The 25,026-nt window shown below is 40.9% G+C and overlaps 4 protein-coding genes and 2 non-coding genes across 13 annotated transcripts; 5 read left to right on the top strand and 1 right to left on the bottom strand.

The window, feature by feature from the left end:
- The first annotated feature begins 1,275 nt into the window (after positions 1-1,275).
- On the top strand, positions 1,276-1,348 carry trnaf-gaa (transfer RNA phenylalanine (anticodon GAA)). The gene has a single exon. It is a non-coding gene; the product is annotated as a tRNA-Phe (tRNA).
- Positions 1,349-3,921: 2,573 nt separating this feature from the next.
- trnaf-gaa (transfer RNA phenylalanine (anticodon GAA)) lies at positions 3,922-3,994 on the top strand. The gene has a single exon. It is a non-coding gene; the product is annotated as a tRNA-Phe (tRNA).
- Positions 3,995-4,705: 711 nt separating this feature from the next.
- Positions 4,706-9,436, top strand: rab7a (RAB7a, member RAS oncogene family). Its single transcript, XM_085455997.1, has 6 exons — positions 4,706-4,849; positions 6,431-6,509; positions 6,694-6,820; positions 7,320-7,538; positions 7,712-7,840; positions 7,948-9,436. The coding sequence occupies exons 2-6, from the start codon at positions 6,457-6,459 to the stop codon at positions 8,041-8,043; spliced, it is 624 nt and encodes a 207-aa protein (XP_085312123.1). The 5' UTR covers positions 4,706-4,849; positions 6,431-6,456; the 3' UTR covers positions 8,044-9,436.
- On the bottom strand, positions 9,051-12,264 carry hmces (5-hydroxymethylcytosine binding, ES cell specific). 2 transcript variants are annotated; one of them, XM_085455994.1, is made up of 8 exons: positions 11,967-12,264; positions 11,691-11,843; positions 11,312-11,533; positions 10,839-10,982; positions 10,533-10,727; positions 10,184-10,338; positions 9,915-10,107; positions 9,051-9,823 (listed from the first exon to the last, which is right to left on the bottom strand). In XM_085455994.1, the coding sequence occupies exons 2-8, from the start codon at positions 11,841-11,843 to the stop codon at positions 9,632-9,634; spliced, it is 1,254 nt and encodes a 417-aa protein (XP_085312120.1). In that variant the 5' UTR covers positions 11,967-12,264; the 3' UTR covers positions 9,051-9,631. The 2 variants fall into 2 exon arrangements, with proteins under 2 accessions (XP_085312120.1, XP_085312121.1); XM_085455995.1 differs by having other exon boundaries at positions 11,691-12,022; positions 12,172-12,264.
- On the top strand, positions 11,480-17,569 carry LOC146709029 (tubulin monoglycylase TTLL3-like). Of its 7 annotated transcripts, none has more exons than XM_085455991.1 (12): positions 11,480-11,551; positions 12,606-12,730; positions 14,092-14,189; positions 14,281-14,452; positions 14,543-14,598; positions 14,715-14,843; positions 14,928-15,042; positions 15,721-15,825; positions 15,912-16,101; positions 16,209-16,357; positions 16,436-16,680; positions 17,466-17,569. In XM_085455991.1, exons 2-12 carry the CDS (start codon positions 12,631-12,633, stop codon positions 17,490-17,492), a joined length of 1,386 nt encoding a protein of 461 aa, XP_085312117.1. In that variant the 5' UTR covers positions 11,480-11,551; positions 12,606-12,630; the 3' UTR covers positions 17,493-17,569. The 7 variants fall into 7 exon arrangements, with proteins under 7 accessions (XP_085312117.1, XP_085312115.1, XP_085312116.1 ...); XM_085455989.1 differs by lacking the exon at positions 11,480-11,551 and adding an exon at positions 12,247-12,327; XM_085455990.1 differs by lacking the exon at positions 11,480-11,551 and adding an exon at positions 12,252-12,327 and having other exon boundaries at positions 12,609-12,730.
- Positions 17,570-18,436: 867 nt separating this feature from the next.
- uqcrc1 (ubiquinol-cytochrome c reductase core protein 1) lies at positions 18,437-23,883 on the top strand. Its single transcript, XM_085455986.1, has 13 exons — positions 18,437-18,733; positions 19,685-19,825; positions 19,945-20,031; positions 20,155-20,284; positions 20,514-20,712; positions 21,298-21,377; positions 21,482-21,597; positions 21,756-21,899; positions 22,318-22,478; positions 22,576-22,661; positions 22,981-23,069; positions 23,204-23,279; positions 23,373-23,883. Exons 1-13 carry the CDS (start codon positions 18,671-18,673, stop codon positions 23,435-23,437), a joined length of 1,437 nt encoding a protein of 478 aa, XP_085312112.1. The 5' UTR covers positions 18,437-18,670; the 3' UTR covers positions 23,438-23,883.
- Positions 23,884-25,026: the final 1,143 nt, after the last annotated feature.

Below are 25,026 nucleotides of genomic sequence, written 5' to 3'. Positions count from 1 at the left end.
GGCTGGATAAACTGATCAGGAAGGCTGGCTCTGTGGTCGGCATGAAGCTGGACACTCTGGTGACAATGCAGAAAAAAAGACACTAAAGAAACTGCTGGACATTATGGACAGTGCTGGGCATCCTCTGCACACGGCCATAAACAACCAGAGGAGTCTGTTCAGTGACAGGTTGCTTCTCCCAAAGTCAAGAACCAACAGACTTAAAAACTCCTTTGTCCCACACACCATCAAACTGTTTAACTCCTCTCTGTAGGGGAGAGGGCGGGGAAACAGGAGGGGGACAACTAAGCTGTAGTGCCTCTTCACTGTGCAATACTTTTCGTTAATATCCAACAGTGCAATAGACTTCAATATGTGAAATGTGCAATTCCCTTGTATTCTTATTCCTATTTATTCTATTTATCCCTTTTGTATACTCTGTATTTATATATGTGTATATATGGTATATTTCTGCTCACATTCTGTAACTTCTATCGGTGCTGTGCTAGTGGAAACAGAATTTCCCGGAGGAACCCACCCGAAGGCTTAATAAAGTTTTATCTAATTTAATCTAATCTAATCTATGTTCCTTGGAGGCAATTTTAAATTAATGTGTGAACCTTCAAGGATCATACCTATATTTTATCATCTGAGAAGGAGCCACCTTCACAAAGAAGTGAAACATGAAGGAAAGAAACAACATGACCAGCTTCTGGTAAAAGGCCCTCATCTTTCTCCTGACCCCAAGCCGCATCTTCTGAATTATATAATACACATTGGACTAAACATACTCCTTTCTTCCAGATATTGACACAATTACTTATTGTGTTTAGCTAGCTCTTGTCAGACAGCTGATGAGAGCTAGCTAAACAGCTCGTTATAAGCTGATATTATGCCAGGTAACATCCGGCTCAAGTGACCTAAACATTTTGATTACATTTTCACATCGTTTTCATTAACGCTGGCAACCGACAGAAAACAGCAGCATTTATCATTTAATTTATCTTGAATGACTTTACAATTACTGTGATTACTTTCACAAACTTTTACAGCCTCTAGAATAAATAGATGTGGACATATATTGACAGCTGAGGTAAGCAGCAGACTAACAGCTTACACTCACAAGAGAGACACAGTGGCCACCGTAGAAAGAATTGTGCAGGGATTAATTTATAAAGAGATATAATTTATAAAGCTGGGGTCAATGACTGATTCTCAGTGTCAAGCAATCTTAAACGTTTTAGTTATATTATAGGCTAGCGAGCTATATGTTTGTCTTTTTATGTGACTCAAGAGGCCAAAATAGCTCAGTTGGGATAGCGTTAGACTGAAGATCTGAAGGTCCCTGGTTCGATCCCGGGTTTCGGCAGAATTTGGGATGGCTTTTAGACTGTATTTAGTTTGTGTCACAGTAATTGCAGAAGTACGGAGGTATGCGGCCTTGAACCTGTAATTCATATTGTATGAGATCAAAATGCTAACCATTGTGTGCATCACTTGATCAACTCACATTTCTGCATCAAGGCAGTATTGCTTAAATCATCCTTCACCTCTATGATCTTTTTTCTTCATGTGCTTCATGTGCATATGATCAGTCCTGTGCTGTTTTACCATTTCATTCTTTGAGGTTCTCCCATCATCCCTCAAAGACCAGCAGATTTTTGTCTTTCTGGGGAACCCACAGTCACAATTCTCAGGACAGGGTTATGGTCATTCTCGAATTTTGTTACTACTGTGCTATATACGAAAAAAGCACCCTTGTTCAATCCTGGGTTTTGGCAGCTAATACAGCAAATTCTAAACATGGGTCAGATAAATAATGTATCAAATCCCTCAGGAGAAAAGAGGAAGAATCAGAAAATAGCAGCAAGCGAGTTGTAGAAACACAAACTAATGAGTGATTTAAACTTCGCGGTAGGTAACTGGCTAATGTCGTTGGTGTATTTATGCTTGTGCTGGTGGATAACATATTAAATACCCTGTGGTCATGGCCTGGTGTTTTATATGCAGTACAAGCCAATAGAAACTAACACAATACTTATTTCTGTCCCGTGTCCCATTATTTGTTGTGGTGAGGGGTTTTTTGTACCCCAAGTTTTTTCACTTCTTTGTACATTCCCTCACACTCATTCTAATATTTTCAATGATCTCCTCCAGGAATTTGCTTATATCACTATAATGATTATAATTCCCTGTATTGAGATGATGATTGTTTTTTTTTCTAACTGGTAAATTCAAAAACTTTGTTGAAAAAGTAGCAGGAAATTCACAGGAGGAATTGATAGTAATGAACAGGCCAATCATTTGCCACGTGTAGCTTCATTTCATATATACCCATAGCCTGTAGCACTTTTCTAATCTAACTAAGCACTCAAAGCAGTCCTTACTATACCTTTGTACATTGTCTAACACTCACGCATACACTGCAATGGATGCATCAGAGCAGTGGCGGTCCTAGCCTGTTTGGCGCCCTGGGCGAGACCTCCCTCTGACGCCCCCCCCCGCGCACACACGCACACACACGCAAAACATATTAAAGATTGTACATTAACATAAAACTGTTGTCGGAACCATACTGAATTTCACCAGAGAAACACACACACACACATATGAAGAGAGGGAGAGTATGCATTGTATGCAAACGGCTACCAAACAGCCATCATAATTCATCATACAATGAGAACAGGACGAATCAACAACTGAATGACTAATTAATATTAAAATCATAATGTATTGTTTGGAATTTAGTCTGTTACTGTTAGCATTTTTATCATTTCTTCTTGGAGCAACTGTGACGCACATTATTTCCTTAGGGATTAATAAAGTATTCTGATTCTGATTGTTTCAGGATGACCTGCCATTATCCAATGACACATCTGCTTACCTGCATCTTTTGCTCATTTCTCCTCCTCTTCTTTTCTCTTTTTTCTAAACTGAGCACCTGATGGCTTTGAACTTTTCTTTTCTATCTTCCATTGCTTTTAATTTTGCACTCCAGTATGAACACAAATCCCCCAACTCGAGGATCACCACAACATAACCTAATAGACCTACACCTTAGTTCACAGATTCACTTTGTCTAGGGTTTATTTCTGGAATTTCACACAACCCAGGATTCAAATCATGAATACATAATGGGCTTGGATTTACATCATTATGAATGAAATGCGCTCTATTTGGAAGCAGCCGGCTTCCCCTTTCGACGGGTTGTGTGTGAGACTTTAAATCATCAAACTGTAAATTATAAATTTCAAATTGTTATTGATCCCTTTACCCCTGGTCCCTAAAGTGTATATTTATTTTCTTACTCTTCTTATATTTATTGTTTGTTTACTTGCACTGCTGTAACTGGAGCCTCGTCTCTCTATATACTGTACTGTATGTAGTGGAGATGACAATAAAGTTTACTTTGACTTCAGCGCGTATAGAATTTCGGAAAAACATCGGTGCATTATAAGTCCCCCGCCGCCCCACCCTCTCCTCCCTGTGCCGCAAGCAGCAGGCGCACCTCGCAATCCGAGGGCGCTCTTACTCCCAGCAAATGGGCGATAGAAAACCGATCGGTGCCTATGCCATTCCCTATGCGCTGGCATGACGTCGGGGCAGCATGAGTACGAGAATTTTTTTTTTTGCCGATGCCCGTTCTGCCGCCCCCCACCACGATGCCGCCCCGGGCAACCGCCCGTGTGGCCCGTATCAAAAACCGCTACTGCATCAGAGGCAGCTCTGTGTTCAATATCTTACCTCAGGACACTTTGAAATACAGATTACAAGAGCCAGGAATTGGGGAACCAACCTACCAATTGGTAGATAGTGTATGTTTAATTCTGCCCCAGCTAGGGTCAATGACTGATCCTGAATTTCAAATAAACAATCTGAAATGCTTCAGTTCTACCATCTGGCCAGTCGCCAGTGTGTATTTCTTTCCCCAGCCCATATATAGCCGAAATAGCTCAGTTGGGAGAGCGTTAGACTGAAGATCTAAAGGTCCCTGGTTCGATCCCGGGTTTCGGCAGCAGATCAGGAGTGACTTTTGACTTATTGCGAATTGAGTAAGTTAAAGTTAAAACCTTTCTGCCAAGTTTCCCTATTTGTCAAGTACGTTGGATAAACTGACAATGGTTATGAAGTTTCAGCTTTTAACAAAAAATCTTAAGTAAAAAACAAACAAACAAACAATAATCATAACAATAATAATCTGATGAACTGATGGAAGATCTTTAAAAATGAGGTGACATTGGACAAAAACAACTTCAATTCTTATAAGTTATAGATTTCAACAACATATACAACATGGTTGGATGGGTAATTTTAGCTTCATAGTTATAGAAACTCCGTAACGAAATAAAATAGTGGAATTTCATAATAAGAATAAGTTTCCTTACTTTCATCATTGAAGGGTAGTCAAGGTTGTTTATTTTACTCCATATATAAAGGTCGAAGTCCTTCCATAATGTTATATATACAGTATGGGCAAACATTAGCAGCTGTGTGTCACGGTAGCGCGTGACGTCAGCGCTCATGACGGTTCTTGTTTTGGAGGAAGTGAACATAGCTCCGCTAAAAGCTAGCACGCTAGCTCGACAGGAAAAGCGAGCGTCAACGGGAACTGGACAAGAGCATTTTACAAAATCGTTAGACGAAGGGAGTTAAACTTCGGCACTGGCAGTATTGATTTCGATAAAAAGGGTCATTTGAGGGGCTCGTTGTCAGAAATAAATTAGCTGTCGACGCTGTGTACGTGTTGTTTTGTTACGCCAGACATTTGGAGGAGCCGTTAGCTTGCTCGCTAGCCTGTGCGTTAGCCTTCCAGACGAAGCAAAGGAAAAGTCCACTTTTGACATCTGTTTGTTGAAGGACCACTGCCCAGGTTGGTTTGTGGTGACTTTGATTGTTTATTTTAGTGATAGCATATGATAAGAGTATAGATGTCGTTATCTAAGTTTTAAATTGGTCAATCAGGCTTGCGTAGCTAACGAAACGTTAGCAAAAAATCAGAAGTGTCACAGATGTGGTAGCTAGTTGACACTGTCCAAAAAAGAAAAGGAAAAACGCCCCAACCCCCATTGTTTTGAAATTATGTTGTATTTATTAATGACAGTGTTTTCAAGCTTCACCCTTTTGTTGGATTTACTCAATTAACTATGTAGCATTTAGTGTTTTAAATGTAATTTTTTTCTGACTAGCTAGCCCCTTGCAAATACGTTCAAAGTCTTCACGACAGTTTGCTTCACTGCAAGTGCAACATTGTTTTACAATGTATAAAGTGAAAATAACTATAGTTAGCCGGATTTACAGTTGAGTCCTTATCGATGGATCCTACCCCTTGGTGCACCGAGGCCAGCTAAAGTACTTATTATGCTCAACATGCTTGCCAAGTCATGGTTCCGTTGGTCCTGTGTTTTAACCATGTGATCAGTCGCTGACACAGTGTCATGGGGCACAGATTATGAGAGCCGCATAGCGCTATGCTAGTTTTGCCTCGAGCCGTGGTTACTTGTTCTCATAATGGGGTGATCTGTGAAACACAGCATAATCTGTGATTAGGCTCTGTACCTTCTTTCAGTAATGTTGTCTCCAAGATAAAAAAAAAAAAAAAAAAATCCCGATTGGACTGATAAAGCCTTTCTGTAATTGAGTTTGGACTTTGGTCACTACAGCAGTGAAAGGTAGTTATTAGTACGTAGCACACTCGGTCCAAGTCGGAAATGCTCAGTGATGTCTTGAGCAGGCACAAAGGATGAGGATATTTGACATCTGGATTTTAGTTTTACACATACAAACAAACGAACTAGACTTGTGATCAGCAGGGTCTGGGATGTTTATTGCAGCTCTTGGATTTTGTGTCACCCCTTAACAGAGATTAAACAATGAGAGGAGGATGTACTACATTTGAGGGGGGTGGGGGTGGGGGGGAGAATAGAAAATGGCTGACAACTATAATACATTGTCCCATTTCCTGAAATTTAACAAACGGGAACCGTTTATTAAGACTTATGAATTAAATTGTGAAGCTAAACGGTGTGCAATACCTGCCTTGTATTTGGATAAATGCATATTTCAGAGAAGACATCATCAAAATGAATTCATACCCATTTTGGAGTAACTGGGCATGCTTCCATTTCTTTTGACGTTTGTTTTTATAAACCTCCAAGAATGGTTGCTTCAAAATGAAACAATGTAGTTTATTCCATTGAATGGTGTATATGAAATATATAAATAGAACAAAATGAATACTTTACAGCATAACAAAAAGAACCAAATGTCAGCTCAGATCAACGGCCTCAACATTGCATTGTTATATTTTGAGCCTCGTGGTACAGTGTAGCCGTTTTCTTTGTTACCAAAGTGAAGAAAAGACAAGTACAGGAGCAGTTGGTGCACTTAGTCTTAGTCTCGTTTGTCTCATTTAAGCTTTTCTAGTGCTTACTTCTCTTCTCTTCTAATAAAGTTTGTTGTCTTCGCGGCTGTGGCACAATGACGTCGAGGAAGAAAGTATTACTCAAAGTCATCATCCTTGGAGACTCTGGGTAAGTGATGCTGAGCAGCTGCTTCAATGCTAAAGGGGTCTGAATAATGGCTCACTTCAAATTAGACACCAGTAGGAATAAGTAGGATTTATAAGCTTTACAAATGAGTTCATTGTGGTGATTTTGTTTCGTTTGTTTCTTCCCTTCATGTGTGTTAAATATTGTTCTGCAATTTTTGTTCTAGAGTTGGGAAGACCTCGTTGATGAATCAATATGTGAATAAGAAGTTCAGCAACCAGTACAAAGCCACAATAGGCGCTGATTTCCTGACAAAAGAAGTAATGGTGGATGACAGACTTGTCACAATGCAGGTACTGCCAAAATATGCTCACAAGAATACTGAAAAACTGAATGGAAATGTTAAGTCTTATGTACCATGGCAACTTTGTTGATAACGCACTTTATAAACAGCTGCAGCGGACACAAAGCGCTATACACAAAAATGAATAAGTACATTGAAAACAATAAAAAAGAAGTAAAAATAGGCAACTATAAATCAGTTAAAACAACTAAGATCAATGTCTCATGCTGGGTCAAAAGCCAGGAAGTATAAATGCGTTTTAAGATGAGTTTTGAAACTGGACAATGTAGGTGACCGTCTGACCTGCAAAGGCTATTAAACTAGTTATACTTTTTTCTCATTTTTATTTCTTAAAAACTACAAAAAAAAGTGAGAAACTCAAATTAGGGGTAAAAGTTAGATGTGGTTAATTTCAACCATACAAACCAGTGTTGTTGGGTTTTTTTTTTTGTTTTTTTTTAATTTCTGTTTATTTGGGGCCTGTAAGCATAAAGATTCTTGTCTCTTAGATTTGGGACACAGCAGGTCAGGAGAGGTTCCAGTCTTTAGGTGTGGCATTCTACCGTGGAGCAGACTGCTGCGTCCTGGTGTTTGACGTCACTGCACCCAACACCTTCAAGACCCTAGACAGCTGGAGGGACGAGTTCTTGATTCAGGCCAGCCCACGAGACCCTGAAAACTTCCCCTTTGTGGTGCTGGGCAACAAGATCGACTTGGAAAACAGACAGGTGTGTTCAAATGTAACTGTGTCAGACGTGTTACATCATGTAAGTGATGCATCATCTTTTATCGAAAATGTGTGACAGGTGTTGGTAATTTGTCATACAAATGGCTTAATGAAACAAGAATAACTTGTGTTTTGCCAGATGTTTTTAACCTCACCATCTTCTTTGTGTTTCAGGTAACAACCAAGCGAGCACAAGCTTGGTGCCAGAGCAAGAACAACATCCCATATTTTGAAACCAGCGCCAAGGAAGCAATCAATGTGGAGCAGGCCTTCCAAACTATTGCACGCAATGCTCTTAAACAGGTAAGGTGATGTCAGCAGGAAAGCTGTTGGGCAGTTTTAGACACACAACTTCATGGAGACTGAGCTGTAGAGCTGCACACAGACTCTGTTACCTTGTTTGATTTCAGGAGACCGAGGTGGAGTTGTACAACGAGTTCCCTGAGCCAATTAAACTGGACAGAAACGAGCGAGCCAAGCCGTCAGCAGAGACCTGCAGCTGCTGAGGACTCTGAAGATCTTCAGAGGGTTGTCATGCCCTCACTACCCTGTCTTGCCTTGTCTATATATCCTCTTTCCCATGGCTCACTATGTTATTCCCTATTGCCCAACATACAAGCAGCATCCCACTTATTGAGAATACTAGTATACACAAACATGCTGCACTCACCTCCTTATGTATACAAAGTACACATTTTCTATAAAAATCTAAATTTCCTAGCCCAAAGAACACCTCGAGGGAACAATACAACATTTATTTGTATTAAGCCTATGACTTCCCAGTGTTTTCTCATACTTTTTCATGGCAGTGGTGGTATGGGCTGATCTCACTTGGAGTTCTATGTTTATCAATGCTTTCAGTCCCAGTTTTGGTTGTAACAGTTTTTATTTGAATATGTCCAAGTGGGAAATCAAAGCATTACTTCTTTAGTTATTTGTATTTCTAATTTAATTTAAACTTTTTTTTTTTTTAGTGGTTTTCTTACTTTCACAGCCCACTGCTGCTGCATGAATAGTAGAAACACTGCTCCCCCTTCTTACTCATTTGTGTTGTGGCTTATGTTAGTTTCACTCTGAAACACTTGTTAATGTGGTTTCACTTGACCTCATAAAAATCTTTAAAAAACATAATTCTGACACTTAAACAGGGATACTGTGTAAAAGTGTAGATGATATCATCATACTGCCTGCTGATTCTTAGTAATTGGTATAGAATTGGAAATGCAGATCGATAACAAGTCCATTAGACAAGTGTGTACAGATTCTTTTTTGCTTTCATCTTCGATAACTGAAAACTTACTGAAACATCTCATTTTGGAGCCACAATAAACACAATTGTAGCTCAGGTTGAGAACATTGTGTGAATACAGACTCAGTTCCTGCGTCCAAGTGCTGTTCCTCTGCTGGGGAAATGAAGGTTGTAAAATTCCAGATAGAACATTTGACATGAACCAAATCAAGACAGCATGTCAGTCTACCAGATAGTCCTAGAGGAGAGATTTTTCTCGAGTACAAATTGTCATTCATAACCCAGTACTATTAGCTAGTACATTTCTTTTTATTGTCAACTGTTGCAACTTTGTATATTTGCAGACCTCTCAATCATTGTGTGGGGAAAACATAAAGTTGTGTTGTAAATCTCCATATCTGACTCTGCCAGATGCTCGTGTTGGCATACGATTCAAGTGCTTGACATTTCTTTTAACTGATCAGATCTTTAACTGTCTGTTCGTATTATTTTAAAACTTTGAAACAAGATGACATACATACTGTAACTCTGAAGGACAAATGTGGGGGGGAGTGTTGGCATTCATCATTATTATATTATTAATATGATAATGCATAGCATTTACATTGTTTCAAGTAATAAGGGTAATAAAAAAAAAACCTTGAATAAAGCATTATTGTGTCTGACATTTATTGATGAACTCTTAAATTGTTGTAGAACAATGAATTACATTTAAAGTATTCATAAGTACAAGTTAAATTTTCTTAAAAGTTTAAACTTTTTCTTATACAATTGTACAGCAGCAGAGTACAACAAGTAAGGCATGAATGGTCTTTCAAACACTGTCGAGTTTTCAGTTCATGTATTTACTTTGTTCTTGGTTTCTTGTTGGTTCCCTGAAGCCACTGCTGAAGTCCTCCTGCAGACTTGCGCTGATTCTGTGGCTTGCTTGCTTGCTCTTCTTTACTTTCACTTGTGTGGGACTCCTTCCTCTTTGAAGGTGAACTGCTCGACAGCCAGCTTGCCATCATCTTACTGCTTGCTGTGGACTTGGGTTCCTACGAGTGAAAGAGTCAAATTTCTCAGCTGTAACCGCTCTTGTTAGTACAAAATGGCTAAAATTCCCAACCACATCATTATATCTGATACCTTTTTGCTGTTGAGATCCACTGGTTGGAGGCATTCTGGAGAGTTGTTGCGCGTGTTGTTGACAAACGAAGAGACGGGGTGAAAAGTCAAAATATTTTTTGACTGGAGCAGTTTGAGAGCTTCTAGAGACTTCACCTCCCCAAAATCCAGCCATTGCCTAACCTCTTCCTCCCCATCAAGGATCGCTGGCATCCTAAAAAGCAGTCACAATGATTTATGATTTTACACAGCACGAATTAAGAGCATGTTTCCTGGTCTGGGATTCTTACCTATCATGGATGCTTTGCAGATTTGGGGAAGCATTCACAGTTATTACACTATATGAGTAAAGGGGTTCTCCACCTCCAGGTGGTGTCCAGCAGTCAAACACTCCTGCCATAGTTAGCAACCTCCATCCTGTCCACTCACCTGCAGCTTCTCCTCCCTGTTAAATACAGAGTATAATGGGGATTTCAACAATGCAACAGAAACACCTGGTGGACACATGCACATTTTTATCTTGGCTCATCTCCCACACAGGAAACTTAATATCCGCCTAAGCTGCATTCTCTCTACTTTTGAAGTAGATGAAAAAAATGTTTGTGGAGCTTATATTGCAACAGAAAACCCAAAGCAAACCTTCATCAAACCAGAGGAGGCTTTGGCTGGAGGGCGCACTGACTCAGAGTCTGAGTTCTTTCTTTTCTCCTGGCTGGGTCCTGACTGAGTCTGAGGGAAGTAGATGAAGAAAGGCTGCTTGCCTTTTTCAACCTTTTGCCACTCATAGAAACCATCAGCTAGAATGACACAGCGCTGTCCTTTCAACATAGGGTCCTACAGGGAGATGGTAAAATGGTTAAGACACTCCTATGTAACAAAAACCGACAAGTAAAGCAACACGTGATGCACAGGAAATGTAACATCGCTTGCTACTAGGTAAAGCACCTTGTAGGACTTCTTCTGCAATATATTCTCACTGCGGCAATTGCTGGTACTGTATTGCATCTTGCTGGGGTCACTCTCCTTAAACCATGAGGGTACCAGACCCCACCGCATTGAGGCCAACACACACTTATCCACAGGAGCATCCTGAAGACGGACACAATATTCAATGAAAAAAACCCAGAAGGACAGAATATGTTTTTGAAGCCTGTAATATTTAATACATAGTCGGTCAACAGACACAAGAAATACATTAGCAAATGTTAACATCACGTTTTTAAGTTCTATAACTGTAATAAAATATATAAGGTTTTATTACGAGGTTAGACAGTGACTGACTTCACCTGGGGTCCTCTACCAAAAGCCCCACTTCACTTAAAAACGTCACATCTTCCACCTTCCTCGGGCGCTTCCCCAATATAAGTTAAGCTATAACAAACAGTTGACATGTTAGCTTCTGTATACGTTATAATTACCTTGTCAAAATGCCTCTGTGACAGCAGGACGGGACTCATGGACTGCGGGTTCTTATTGTAGGAGGGTCGATAGTTGTCCGCGTCTCCATCCCTCCAGCGGGGCTGTCTCCTCTGCCCCCTTCGGTTTCTGTAAGAGCAGGCTCGTTTCAGCTCGTCAGGAGCAAGGGTACATGCTGTTCTTCCACACATATTAAATGAGACGAAGCAGAACTTTTCCAACACCTGAGAACGACATTAAAGGTATCGTGTTAGCATGTTAGCCTGACTTTTTATCGACCAAAACATAGCTCTAGAGCCGCTGACACTATTTAGGACTACTTGCCCCACCACTTTCCCAATGTTGTGGTATATTTGACGTGCATGAAAAAGCTGTACTTACTGTATCTGAGCCACTCTTAACCTCTGAGTTTGTGTCCGAGGTGAGGTTTAGAGTTCGGTGTATTTTTGAATATAGGGCGGGTATTTGCCTGGGCAAGAGCCGTGAAGGGGGCGCGGATGTACACGCCGTGACGTACACCGGCTCTGCTTCCATCTAGCCAGAGCCAAGATGGCGGCCGTACGGAGAATAATAATAAATAAATAAAATAATAAAATAATTATTTAAATATTATATTATATTATATGATAGCTACAATGTTTAATTATAAATAAGTACCTAGCTCTTCTTTGTGCCACCAAAAAAGTACCAATACAACTGTGCAATTAAGACCACTGAAAATATTTATGACAGTGCAACAGGTAAAATGTAAAAATTAATAATAACAAAGAATGAAAATGAAGAATTAAACATATATTGCATTCCATAAAATAATATTTGGCATAAACGTAAAATGTTAAGCGATTTCCATCAACACACTAACCAAGCGGAGTAGCTAATGTTAACGCCTAAATATTGCTCACATCGCAAATAGATAAAGACGGAAATGTTAGCGGCTTTCCACGAGTTGCCAAGGCAACAGTAAACAGGTAGCGGTTCAGGCTCAGCATGCGCTCCTGACACCTGTGGGTCTCAGCAGGTGAGAGGAGAAACGCGATGGTGACATGTTTTATTGGAGCAGCTTGTGAGTTTACTGTGGTTAGCTACGCTGCAATGACAAGACAATCTTGTTAGTGTCTAGACTGATATGTGTAAATCTATGGCTCCACTTCTGGCCTTCCGTTCAAAAGGTAACTGAAGGACATATCACACCCTGCAGGGGCATTAGACACAAACCTGACAGGTGTATCAGGTGTATCAAATTAATTGCCCACCCCTGCATTAAACCGTGTCCCCGTTTTGTGTGTAACTATGAAGCAGAGCACAATGATCCTCCTGAGGAATGAGAGCTGATGTCAGTATGGAGTCTCATCGGTCTGTCCACATGGACCAAGAGGGACACCATACCACAGCTGGACACTGTGCTCCATGCCCAGAGAGCGGTGAGAGATACAAAACTATAAAAGCAAATGCTGCCTCTGTCTGAACTTTCCAAGGAGCAGGCAAATGCAACTGGAAATCACTGGGTTGTATTTTCTTTCTGGCTCCATCAATATCAACTAATGCTCCCCAGTTGATTCCCAGGTTTTGTGCCAGTAATCCTTACATTTATTTAAATTTTATTACCCCATTTTATTGTTAAATGTACAGATTATAACTTTAATAGAGGAAATTCTTTCAGAGGAAGCCATTATTGTTGAACTGAAACATGAACAGTATGTTTTCACACCTCAAGACAACTTGGCCTCTTTCTTCACAGACATGGCTTGTAGATCACAAATGCAGAATTAATCATGAGGTCACACTCAGGACAGGTGGCTAAGTGTTTGAATGCCAAAACTATGCATTAAAGTTTCATGAGCTTGTTCCTTGGTCTTCACTTAAGATACTAAGCCTTTAGCCTCTGGTATTACTACCCTAGTCTTTGTTATGCTGTACCTATCATGTGCCAACAACACTTGTGTTTAGTGTCCTTTATGCATTGGGGTCCCCCCCACCCCCCCCCCCCCCCACCCCACCCTCCCCTCCCCCAGCTTGCATGATAGTTTAATAGTTGATATGATAGTTGCATGGGATACTCTTTGTGTTACACGGGGGAATCAGAGGCTTGTTCGAGATGGAGAATGCTGGGATACAGAAAGACGACCAAGAGGAAGCCAAAAGCAACCTGCAAACAAGTAGATTCACTCTGCATCTCAGAAATCAGCTTAGTGAATCATTTTCCCAAAGTTGGGAAAATCAATGCTACATCAGTTAAAATGAAGATTTAAAACAAAAAATTAACAAATAGCTTAAATAAGTAAATGGCATGTAGCTCAGTAAAATGCAATGTGCCCAAACAAATATCTTGATATGGTAAAACCTAGGCTAAAATAAAAACAAAGAAAAAGAAGTACATGTTTACATAACTGAGCAATATGAGCAGCACGTTGGTGTGAAGGTCCTGGGGGGATTTCTACATGTAAGGTACATGTTCTCCCTGTGTCTGCATGGGTTCTCCAACTTTCTCAGGCAACCATTAGGTCAGCTGGAGATTCTAAATTGGCTCTTAGTGTTGTAATTTTTTAAAACATTTATTCATATATATTTTATGTTACATATTTTGCATAGTGTTATTGTTTTTAGGTTGTGGTGCATCTATTTAGCCCTCCGGTCGACTCTGCTGCTGTAACAATAGTAATTCCCCACCTCTGGGACTAATAAAGGTTATCTTATATTAGGATTATTGTCCAGCCAATAAATGCAGTCAATATATTCTTTTCAATGACTGGAATGTGATTGTTTATATGGTTGTGCATGCCAGCTACCCATCCTGAGGTCTGCCGCAATTTTGTCAGCCTGCCTGCTCTTGACCTGGATAGACTGAGAGAAGCCAGGGTTGTCGTAGACAAAGCTGTCAAGGTAATCCTGCACTCCTGAATGTGTTCAAAGCGTTCATGTGTTTTCAGGATTGCGAAGCCACTGTTTGTTTGTCTGCTCTCTGTCCTCTCAGATGCATAAGGTGTTCTCGATCCAGGGCAGGTATCCTGTTATCAGGGAAGGGCTGAGGGCTAGAGGCTGGGTTGAGCGGTGTATGGTCTACTCTAAGCGCCGAGTGCGTCGCCATCAGAGCAGTAGGAACAGAACCGACTCGAATTATGCTGTGTGTGGTGATAGAGATGATGGTGAGCTAGAAGCGTGGCTGACTCAGAAGACTAATCGTGGGTATCTCTGCACACACCATCATTTTATCAACATTTGGTTCTTCTTTTCAGACAACTCAAATGATGCTGAAAAAGAAAAAGATGCTGACAGACTTCACAATGTCATGGTAAGACCAGCTTTTCATGTTGAGGAAGTATACATTGTTAACCTTGGTTAAACTGATTAAAATTACAGCCAATCCCAGATTCAGATCTCATCTCTTTCCTCTGCTCATTTCTGTAGTCTCGCCTGGTGTGGAATGAAATGGTTTACTTCTACTGGACAAACCGCAGAAAGGCCATCAACACAAAAAACCTGCATAAGGAACAGATAACTAATCATTTTTCAAAGGCAGGCAACTTGACCACCAAGGTACATTTATTTGCAGTTGTTATTTCAGACAGCCTTAGGATCCAACTCTGTGCCCCCCATCATTACTTCTCTTTCCCGTTACAGACAGGCTTGTGTTTGAATCTGAGGAAACTACATTGGTTTGATTCGGCTGACCCAGACACATTCTTCCCCCGCTGTTACAGACTAGCAGCACTAGATGAGAGGCATGCCTTCATTGGTTAGATCTCCTTTTATGTCTTTTCAAGCTTGACCTCTTGTACTGTACCTCTTTGTAATGTTTTTTTTATTTTTTCAGTTTTTATTTCTGCTTTACTCATCTCTTGTCATGGTGCTGGGTCGGTGACCCACCGTTTTGTGTTTATTAATATTATCATTATTATTATTGATTATATATTCTAGCTGAGAGGTTTTCTTCCCATGCCTCCTTGTGTGTCTGGTTATGTGTCGGTGTGCTCTCTCTATGCTCTCTTTCATGTCCCTGAGTCGGTGTCTGCAGTTCTTTCGATGGTTCCAGTTTTACTTTGAAGGTCTGTGTCTCGTCTTGTTAATTAGGATCAGCTGTGCCTCCCTTCGGTTTGCCATTTTGTGTTCCTCTGTGTGTATATTTATAGTGTGGGGTTGCCTTTGCTGGTTGCCGGTCCGTCCGTTAGTTGGTGTTCTCTGCATCTCTCTCTGCTTCTCATCCCATGTTTCTCCCTGCATGTTATCGTTTCAGGTTTGTTTATTAGTTGCCCCAGTTTAGGTTATGTCTTAGTTCTGTCCTCGCTTTTGTTTGCTTTCACCTTCTGTAAATAAAGCTCACTCGCATCTCAGCCAGTGCCTGCATCTTGGGTCCTTTTCTCACAACACCACACGGCTTGCCCCGCACACCATGACATCTCTGATCTCTGTGCAGATGACTACAGGAGGACTGCGTGCACCAGTCTTCTGAAGTACATTGTGGAGAAGGACCAATATGTTCAGGGAGAGAGAATAAGTCACACCATACAAGCTGTTAAGGGTATGACCTTTTCTCACATAAGTGTATATTACTCTGTTCAAAGAAAAAAAGAGAGAGCGATCTGTGTTTTTCGTTCTTTCCTTCAGGTAAGAAGAAACAAAGCAAACGGCAGTCTAGCCCAGTGAATATTTCCCAAACGATCAACAAGGCACTCAAAGTTTGCGAGGACTTTCTGCAGAGTCTGGAGCACAGTGACATAGACACTAACTTGGAAACACAGCAAACACCCGCACAGGAGTGGGCAGAGTTTTTAGACAGTTACTATCTAGTTGTGCAGTGAGTATGCATCACCATGTGCGTGTTAGAGAATTATCCAGAGGCTTTAGCAGACCAACATGCTCTTCTCAGTCAAGTACAACTCTGTTGTGTGCTTCCTTGCTCAGTGGTGGAGCAGAGATTGATAGCAGTGATTATTTAGTGATCCACTGCAAGGCTATGCTGCAGAGGATGAAGATAGTCAATCCCCAGCTGGAGATAGAAGGCATCCATAACATCTGGATCATCAAACCTGGAGCAAAGTCCAGAGGCAGAGGTGAAAGGCCACGCACAATCAGGCCTTTCCCAGATTGTCTGACAAAGTCATGGTTGATCTGTTTTACTTTCTTTCTAGGGATCAAATGTGCTAATCGTCTTGACCAGATCCTCGACCTGGTGAAGGGTGATCCAAAACTTATCAAGGAAAACAAATGGGTGGTACAGAAGTACCTGGAGCGCCCCTTCCTTATCCATGACACCAAGTTTGATGTGCGCCAGTGGTTTCTGGTCACCGACTGGAATCCTCTGACCGTGTGGTTCTACAAAAAGTGCTACTTACGCTTTTCCACACAGCCTTTACACGCTAGATTCAATGGACAGGTCAGATGAATAACATAAGAGGTGAAAATGAGAGGAAGGGGAAGACATGAAACCAGTTTGACATTAAAATAGAAAAACAGGAAGTGAAAGGCCGCACAGGGGCAACATTATTTTGCATGCCATTTTTGGCGGGAAATTTGATTTTCCATCTGTGCATCATTTGAATAGTTGTTAACTTTCTCCTCTGGGTATAGTCAAATTCTAACATCTGCCTCCGCATACTTCAAACAAATAGAAAGCCACAGTGCACAGTCTGTAAGTGCTTCCATTGAGCTGAGGGGGAGGAAATGTGGGAATCCTCGGAATTTGTGTATTAGAAATATATGAAGAAATTATATGAGTTTTGTCAGGAGGGATTAAGCTGTTGCAAACTTCAAATAGTTCCAACTAGGTTGCAACTCCATTCAGAAGAGCTTGAGGCCCTTGCTACAGCGGCACGGAAGCATTCCAGTAGACAATATGTGGTCGATTGACCAGTTCAAGACATTTCTGTGCACCAAGGACCGGGAAGCTCAGTGGGATACTGTAGTCGTCCCATGAATGAAGAGAGCTCTCATCTATGCGTTACAGACAGCACAGGATCTGATAGAGTCACGCAAAAACACATTTGAGCTCTATGGTGCTGATTTCATGCTAGGTACAATGGGCCCGCCATACATGACACACTGTATTTCACATTACACTCTCTGCATTCATTTCATTTAAATAACATTTAAATATTTTTACTGTTATAAGAACAGAATAATTATCAACAGCTAACATGTTATAACATGTTCATTTTTCAGATCGTGACTTGCATCCGTGGTTGTTAGAAATCAATTCTAGTCCCACCATGGCTCCATCAACCCCTGTGACAGCCCATCTCTGTGCTGCAGTGCAGGAGGACACTTTACGAGTTGTTCTGGATCGGAGAGTTAAGCGCACAGCAAACACAGGAGACTTCCAGCTCATATATAAAAAGGTCAGGAACAGCTTTCCCTTCGTTATGCTTTATGTATATTTAAATGGAGACAATGATGGAGTACTTCAGATGTCATTTTTCATCTTTAGGCAGCTGTGAAAGTTCCTCAGTATGTATACAACAGTACGTGTTGAGGGATTCAGAGTTAAATGCCCCTACTCGCTTCCTCCCCTGAAGTCCTCCAGCTGTGCAGTGCCAAAACACCGTTCCCCATCAAAGACAAGAGTCCCTCAGCAGAAAAAGTAAAGTCTCTTCCTAAGCTACCATTAAAGGATGTAGCTCAAAAACACCAACTGTGGGTTTCTGCCACCTCCTCGTCTTCTTTCTCTCACCCTATGATGGTAACTCAACAATGTCTGACAACAGAAGAGATGTGTAACATCTAATAAGATAACATTGTGGAAACTAGATAAACGATTTCATTTTAGTGGTGATTTTGCATTAATTACAGTTTTATATATAGAAAGCCCAAAATAATCATGAAAAGGTCAGAAAAGAAGTATGAGGGGTTAAAATATACCAACAGCGATCGGGAGGAGATAGACTGAAAGAACTGGGATTGCTTTTGTGAAAAACGGAGATCACTACACTCTCACCGGAAATCTCTTTCTAACAGAGATGGAGTAAAATGCAAAAAGCTAATGAGGCTTAGTATTATTTAATATCGCTGACATTGAGACTCGCTAATGAATTCCTCAAACAGAAGATACCGTAAACAGAATGGAGAAGCTGTCAGTAACGACAGTGAACAGGTGGCGGCGATCATGCACAGCTCAACGGTACTGTAAGGGAAGTCCACGCGAAGAAGACACATGAGCGCGCCTAGGTTGTACTAGATTGGATCAGCGGGGAACTCTATTGTGTTGTGATTGGCTGCTTTCCTTCGGCTAACGAAGTCTAAACCAATAATAGCAGAGGTGCTGGCGCCTGCATCACACTGTAAGAACCAATCACGGCGTCGTCCCTTCGACAGATCCAATCTAGCACCAACCGAACAGCCGAGACTGCCTTCTGTAACCGTACGAAGAAATGGCTGCGTCCGTATGCCGAGTGGGGAGCACTGTGGGTCGAGCCCTTGCCAAAACCCACAGAGTAAGTATCTCTTTAAAGGTCGTACAGAATACTTTGTTAAAAAATGTGGAATATATTGGCGGAATGTTCCGCAACACTAAAAGTGTTCTGGTACGTGCTAGCCAGGAAGCTAGCTAGCTGTGCTATTCGCTGTACAGCTATGGAGAGTCTGTAACCGGTTAGCATTAGTTAGCTATCACTGAATGCAAGGTCAATCGGCTTATGAATCAATACATATTGTAACAGCTACCTAAAGCACTTTGTCCACTTCATTAAAGATCTTTCAAGCAGTCTTATTGTCGTTTTACTTAAATTTGGTCATTGACGAGGTAACATTTGCTATTTGTCCTCACTTGCCCTCAAAGACAAGTGAGGCTAGCACCGATAGTGTAGCGACTTTGGAAAGACACATGACTACTGTTGTTGATGCGGCTGAAGAGCCGGATAAGAACGAATACGTCAACTCGAAAATAACATGAAAACGTCGTAATAACACCCAGGTTGGATTATACTTGTAGCATAAATTCAAGATTTTACCAGATTTTGTAATAACAGTACAGTTCTGTTTACTAGTGACAGCCCCTGACATGTCATTACAGCTGTACCGTCTTAAAAAGACACTGCTCTAGAGGGATTTGGGGTTAGCCTTTCTTTTTTTGATCACTCATTCTGCAGGTGATAAAGATTGTGCTAATGAACTGATATTTATTACCTATTAGCGCATACAAAGTCAGAAAAAACATGCTTTCCTCCCAGGTAATCAGTTGTAAACACAGAACAAAATGGATCATTTTAATTAAAAGCCACCGCTAGCAGGAGAGTCCTTTTGAACTTGCAGATAGATCATTGGGATGGTACACCAAATGTTCTTATATTGGGATGTTATGTAGTATAATAAAATATAAAAGTGGTTCTCCAGAGTCCTATTTTAAAATTTATTGTTTTAATGTTTTGCATCTGTAACTTCTCCAGCCCATCCTGCTGTCCTTGAGGCGTGGACAGGCCTCAGTAAGCTATGCCCAGAGTCTGTCAGGAGCCCCTGAAACCCGTCTTACTACACTGGACAATGGTTTGAGGGTTGCGTCTGAGGAGACTGGACATGCTACATGCACTGTAAGAACACGTCATAAATAATGCTATAAGTTGGAGTTGTTTAAGCACACGATAGACACTTTTACTCATGTAAACCTCAGCATATTTATTCAGCACATGCCATCTCTTCTTTGTCACAGGTTGGACTGTGGATCGGTGCAGGCAGTCGCTACGAGAGTGAGAAGAATAATGGAGCAGGCTTTTTCCTGGAGCACATGGCTTTCAAGGTAAACTTCATGACCTTTGCTATCCTACAGGGCTATTTGTTAAAGTAGAATTTATATATCCAAAATGACAGAGGTTGCAATTACATCCCCCCCTTCAGTAAATGTGTTTTGTCTTCTTTGCAGGGAACCAAGAAGCACCCACAAACAGCCCTTGAGCAGCAGGTGGAGTCTATGGGTGCTCACTTGAGCGCCTACACCTCCCGGGAGCACACTGCATACTATATGAAGACCCTGACCAAAGACCTGCCTAAAGGTGAGAGGCAAAAAAAAAAAAAAAACACAGATTCTTCTCTAGTTTTAATAATACAGTGATCGCCAAGACATCACAGTGAGATAAACTATTTAATGAGAATATAACAATAAATCAGTCATTTATACTTGGTTCTCTACTATGAAGGGAAGAAATTCCAACTTTCATTGTTTCTTAGCGCCTAGTATGTGCATTTCTCCTCTTAGTTGTGAACAACATCTGTGTTTTCCAGCTGTTGAGCTGCTGTCAGAAGTCGTGCAGAGCTGCTCCCTTAACGAGGCTGAAATCGAGCAGCAGCGGAGCGTGGTCCTGCGTGAGTTGGAGGAAGTTGAGAGCAACCTGCAGGAAGTTTGCCTGGACCTGCTGCATGCCACAGCCTTCCAGGGGACTGCTCTGGGACACAGTGTGCTGGGCCCCTCCAGCAGTGCCAGGTGGGAGGAGCTGCCTGCTCATGAATATCTCTAGATTATTATTATTATTATTATTATGTCTTAGAACAGCTGTCAGGGGAAAGACTACTCGGGCTATTCGAGTTGGCTCAGTATAGCTTGACTTAGTTTTTAGGGTTTTCCATTTAGGTGGTACTACCTGATACCAGGTACTATTTTTACTACCTACTTGGCTGATGTTCCAAGTGATCTTAGGCGAGCTGAAAATGTGACATCAGACTGTTTGCCACCGACTTGCTAGTCAGTGGTGTCACTCGATGATTCCCGAAACCTTCACGAAAATCAAAATTGCCATTTTTGAAAAATCCAGCAATGAGGGAAATATGCTTATATTGTACTTTTTTTTTTCTTTTCTTTCTTTTTTTTGGAGCTAATAAATTGTCACCTGTTTGCTATCGCAATAATTTTTATACTGCATATAAATTTATACTGGTATTATTGCAGACAATATGATATGGCACAGCTCTAATGATAGTTGTTATAATTCTTTAACTAACACAGCAAAAAAATCACACAATTTACACCTTTATGTAAAAAAATGACTAATCTTTTATACAATGCTCACAGGAATCTGACCCGCCAGGATTTAGTGGATTACATCAACAGCCACTATAAAGCTCCTCGCATGGTGCTCGCTGCTGCTGGAGGTAGGTGTTCTTCCTCTTACGCTGTTAGGACGCATTATGGTGCATTGTAATGCTCTACATTTCCTTGAAAGCCTTGATGCTTATCTGGTGTGTTTCCTCTACAGGTGTGAGCCACGACGAGCTGGTTGGTTTGGCCAAGTCTCACTTCAGTGGAGTGTCTTTTGAGTACGAGGGAGATGCTGTCCCTGTGTTATCACCCTGCCGGTTTACTGGCAGTGAGGTGAGATGTGTTAATTAAAAAAACAAATAAAAACTGCATCTTCATTTTTTTTTTCTTCAGTATTTGTGTTTATAAAGATTTCAAAAACCTGGTTCTTGTTTAGAATGAGACGTGGGGACATTCAAAATTATGGTAAATGGTCTTCTTCCTCTCCTCAGGTCCGTATGCGTGACGATGCTTTTCCCTTGGCACACATTGCCATCGCCGTGGAGGGTGCTAGTGCTGCTAGTCCAGACATCGTGCCTCTTATGGTGGCCAACGCCATCATCGGCAGCTATGACCTTACCTACGGTGGTGGAAAGGTTGGAAATGTTATTTATTTTTTAAAATGTACAGTGTAGAACAGACGGCAACGATGAAAGTGTAACTGTAGTATTGAAATGTCCACAAACATGACATCATCATGCTGGTTCTTTATCTTTTAAGCTTTATTTGTTCTCAGGTAAAAGTGTTGCTGCCACAGTGTATAGTATATCAGATTTGAGATTTAAACTCAGAAAGGAGGATCTTGCTGAGATGAACAAGTCTTTGTTATGTCTGACAAGAAAGTGATTAAAATGTAAACAAAAAAGAGTACTTTTTTTTAGTAATACTGTAATTATATTGTGAGTGTCAGCTATTGAATACACGAATCAGTTCAGCTGGAAAAACTTGACTCTTGGTTTCTTCTTTAGTTATGAAGAAATATAATAACATATTCCTTTTTCTTCTCTTTTTCAGCACCTGAGCAGCCGCCTGGCTCGCCTGGCGGTGGAGGATAACCTCTGTCACAGCTTCCAGGCCTTCCACTCCTCTTACAGCGACACTGGCCTGCTGGGCATTTACTTTGTGGCTGATAAGAACAACATCGACGACATGATGCACTGGTCCCAGAATGCCTGGTCAGTAATGGTTCACGGACAGAGAGATGCAACGGGAACATTAGAGTCTGTGGTTTGTTGCTAAAGGTTTAATTCCTTCATATTTTGCTCCCTGCAGGATGAATCTGTGCACCACAGTGACAGAGAGTGATGTCGCCAGAGGCAGGAATGCTCTGAAGGCTAGCCTGGTTGGACAGCTCAATGGTACGTAATATCTGTAATGGATTATACATGTGCATATAGTTTTTGCACACCGTTGAAAACCTGGAATTTTTAGATCTTTTTCATAAGCTCCTTTCAAAAAAGTAAAGTCCTAAAACGTTTTTGAGCTGAACATGTGCAGCAGAATGAATTTGAGAGCAATGACACTACCTGATGATACTGTGTGCACTGCATCCCTGAAAGTCTCACACAGTACAGTATGTTTTAATCACAGAAAAAAAGAATGAAAACGTTCTCTTTTTATGAACTCGGACACACCACTCTCATGAATTATAAGTTGACACTCCTGTTTACCTTCTAGGAACAACACCAATCTGTGATGACATTGGCAGACACATTTTGAACTACGGCCGGCGTATTCCTATAGCAGAGTGGGATGCTCGGATTGATGTAAGTTTACTCTAAAGGACAAAAAGATCACGATGTTCTGTGTCTTCACAGCATCATACAGTACCTTCTCAGATTTGGCTTAGTCCTGTAGTCTCTCCCGGATGAGCGTTTTAACTCTAAATCTTTCCTTTCAGGCTGTGACCCCCAAGATGGTGCGTGACATCTGCTGCAAATACATTTACGATAAGTGTCCTGCTGTGGCTGCTGTCGGTGAGTTCTGCTGTACTTTTAGTCTCTTCACAGCAAGGATGCAGCTCATGCTGCAACTATTTTCTGTAACCTGTCCCACCTTCTCTCCACCAGGCCCCATTGAGCAGTTACCGGACTACAACAGAATGCGCAGTGCCATGTACTGGCTGAGGTTCTAAGATGATTAGTTATGTGTCTCTTCTTCCTCACCCTTACTTCACCTTCCTCCCCTTATCTCTGCGAGAGTAAACAGTGGATTCTCCACATGTTGGTGTGTCAGCAAAGGCAGCCATCCAACCTCTGCTTCCCGTTTTTGTCCAACCAGCTCATTAACAGTAGCCATCAGGGGGCAGCCAATCTGCATATTTTGTCTTTAAATTGCGTTCTGGTTACATATTGATTGTACTGCACAGGTACTGCTCACCTTATACTGATTTATAAAGGGAACAGAGGGCTGACTTGAACATTGAATAATTATCAGTGTGACATAATATGGTCAGTACTGAATATCACCAGATGGAGCAAGAGTATATTTATAATTTCTGTAACATTTGTTTCTGTCCACTATTGTACATAACAGAAGCTCTCATTCCAACAAAAATTAAAAAAAAAACTGTAAAATATTTGTCTTGTGTCCCTTTGTTAGTCATACAAAAGGATTTCTTAATGATTAAATTATGTAAATACAGAAATGTTGAATATGAATGTAAACAGTACGCGTGTGCACAATATAAGCAAAGAGCTAACCTGGTCTTACTGTGAGTCGCATTCACACCTCACAATGTTTTTAAAACATAGGTTTGTAATATCAGACCACTAAGGAAAAAGTACTTTTTAAACACAGCAAGGGCTTTTCAACATAACATTTCTAAACACAGTAGTTTCCTTTAGAAAGCATCAATTGTGTTTCCGCATAAGATTTTTCAGCAGAAGGAAAAACTTTAATTGAGCCAAAGCACAAACCACTGCTGTGCAATGATGCACTTTAACTTTGCGATACTTGAAACTTATAAAATCAGGTTAAAGCTGAGGGTTATCTTCCAATTTACACACAGTATAAAAACAAAGAGTGCGCCACAGAACAAGACTAGGACTGCACAGGAATGGATTGTGAGGTTAGCAAGAGAAAACTATTCGTGCAGAAGAGACACCTTGAAGTCAGACTGAAGCATACTAAGGACAAGAACAGATGAGATGAAGCTACAGCTTTTTGACCATAAAGATGCTGCTCATGTTTGGAGAAAAAAGAACACCGTCCCCACAGTGAAACACAGGAGTTGGGAGTATTATGCTGTGGATGTGGAGAAAGAAGAATATGTGAAGATTTTGAAGAAAATATCAAGCTGTAAGCAACAAAACTAGTCTGGTCAGTGCTTTGTTTTCCAACACAATAACGACCCAAAACATGCTCCTGAAGAAGACCAAAGTGAAAGTTATTGACTGACCTCATTTGAATCCCATTGAAAATCTGTGAGGTGAACAGAAGAGCAAAGTCCGAGAAGACCATCAAATCTAGAGCAGCTTGACAGATTGGCTAAAGAAGAATGAGCTGAGATTACTCAGGAGGCATGTTTGAGACTTGTTGAAATTCACAACAAATGACTGCAAGCTTTAATCCATCAAAAAGGATTCACAATTATCAATTAGCATTGGGTGGCCCAATAATTTTGCCCCTGGCAGATTTTGTAAAGTAAAATAATGTAAGCATTCAAAATAAAACTAGTTTGTTTGGAAGAGCTGTGTGGGGGCTAATATTTCTGTCTGGAGG

The sequence above is a fragment of the Copadichromis virginalis genome, linkage group LG5 (assembly GCF_057382275.1).
Source record: "Copadichromis virginalis isolate Kocher_CV1m ecotype Utaka linkage group LG5, C_Virginalis_male_GT1.1, whole genome shotgun sequence".
NCBI classification, from domain to species: domain Eukaryota; kingdom Metazoa; phylum Chordata; class Actinopteri; order Cichliformes; family Cichlidae; genus Copadichromis; species Copadichromis virginalis.
The sequence above is the reverse complement of the archived record's forward strand: the minus strand, read 5'-3'. Positions and strand labels throughout refer to the sequence as shown.

Bases quoted from the DNA above. Each gene is read 5' to 3' on its own strand.
- rab7a (XM_085455997.1), top strand. From the start codon at position 6,457: ATGACGTCGAGGAAGAAAGTATTACTCAAAGTCATCATCCTTGGAGAC. The intron at 6,821-7,319 runs GTACTGCCAAAA...CTTGTCTCTTAG, and splicing joins ACAGACTTGTCACAATGCAG to ATTTGGGACACAGCAGGTCA. The intron at 7,539-7,711 runs GTGTGTTCAAAT...TTTGTGTTTCAG, and splicing joins TCGACTTGGAAAACAGACAG to GTAACAACCAAGCGAGCACA.
- hmces (XM_085455994.1), bottom strand. From the start codon at position 11,843: ATGGAAGCAGAGCCGGTGTACGTCACGGCGTGTACATCCGCGCCCCCT. The intron at 11,534-11,690 runs GTAAGTACAGCT...TGTCGTTCTCAG, and splicing joins TTAAGAGTGGCTCAGATACA to GTGTTGGAAAAGTTCTGCTT. The intron at 10,983-11,311 runs GTAATTATAACG...GTCCGTCTTCAG, and splicing joins CACAGAGGCATTTTGACAAG to GATGCTCCTGTGGATAAGTG.
- LOC146709029 (XM_085455991.1), top strand. From the start codon at position 12,631: ATGAGAGCTGATGTCAGTATGGAGTCTCATCGGTCTGTCCACATGGAC. The intron at 14,599-14,714 runs GTAAGACCAGCT...TCATTTCTGTAG, and splicing joins ACAGACTTCACAATGTCATG to TCTCGCCTGGTGTGGAATGA. The intron at 16,681-17,465 runs GTCAGATGAATA...TTCATTTTTCAG, and splicing joins ACGCTAGATTCAATGGACAG to ATCGTGACTTGCATCCGTGG.
- uqcrc1 (XM_085455986.1), top strand. From the start codon at position 18,671: ATGGCTGCGTCCGTATGCCGAGTGGGGAGCACTGTGGGTCGAGCCCTT. The intron at 21,900-22,317 runs GTTGGAAATGTT...TCTCTTTTTCAG, and splicing joins TTACCTACGGTGGTGGAAAG to CACCTGAGCAGCCGCCTGGC. The intron at 23,070-23,203 runs GTAAGTTTACTC...CTTTCCTTTCAG, and splicing joins AGTGGGATGCTCGGATTGAT to GCTGTGACCCCCAAGATGGT.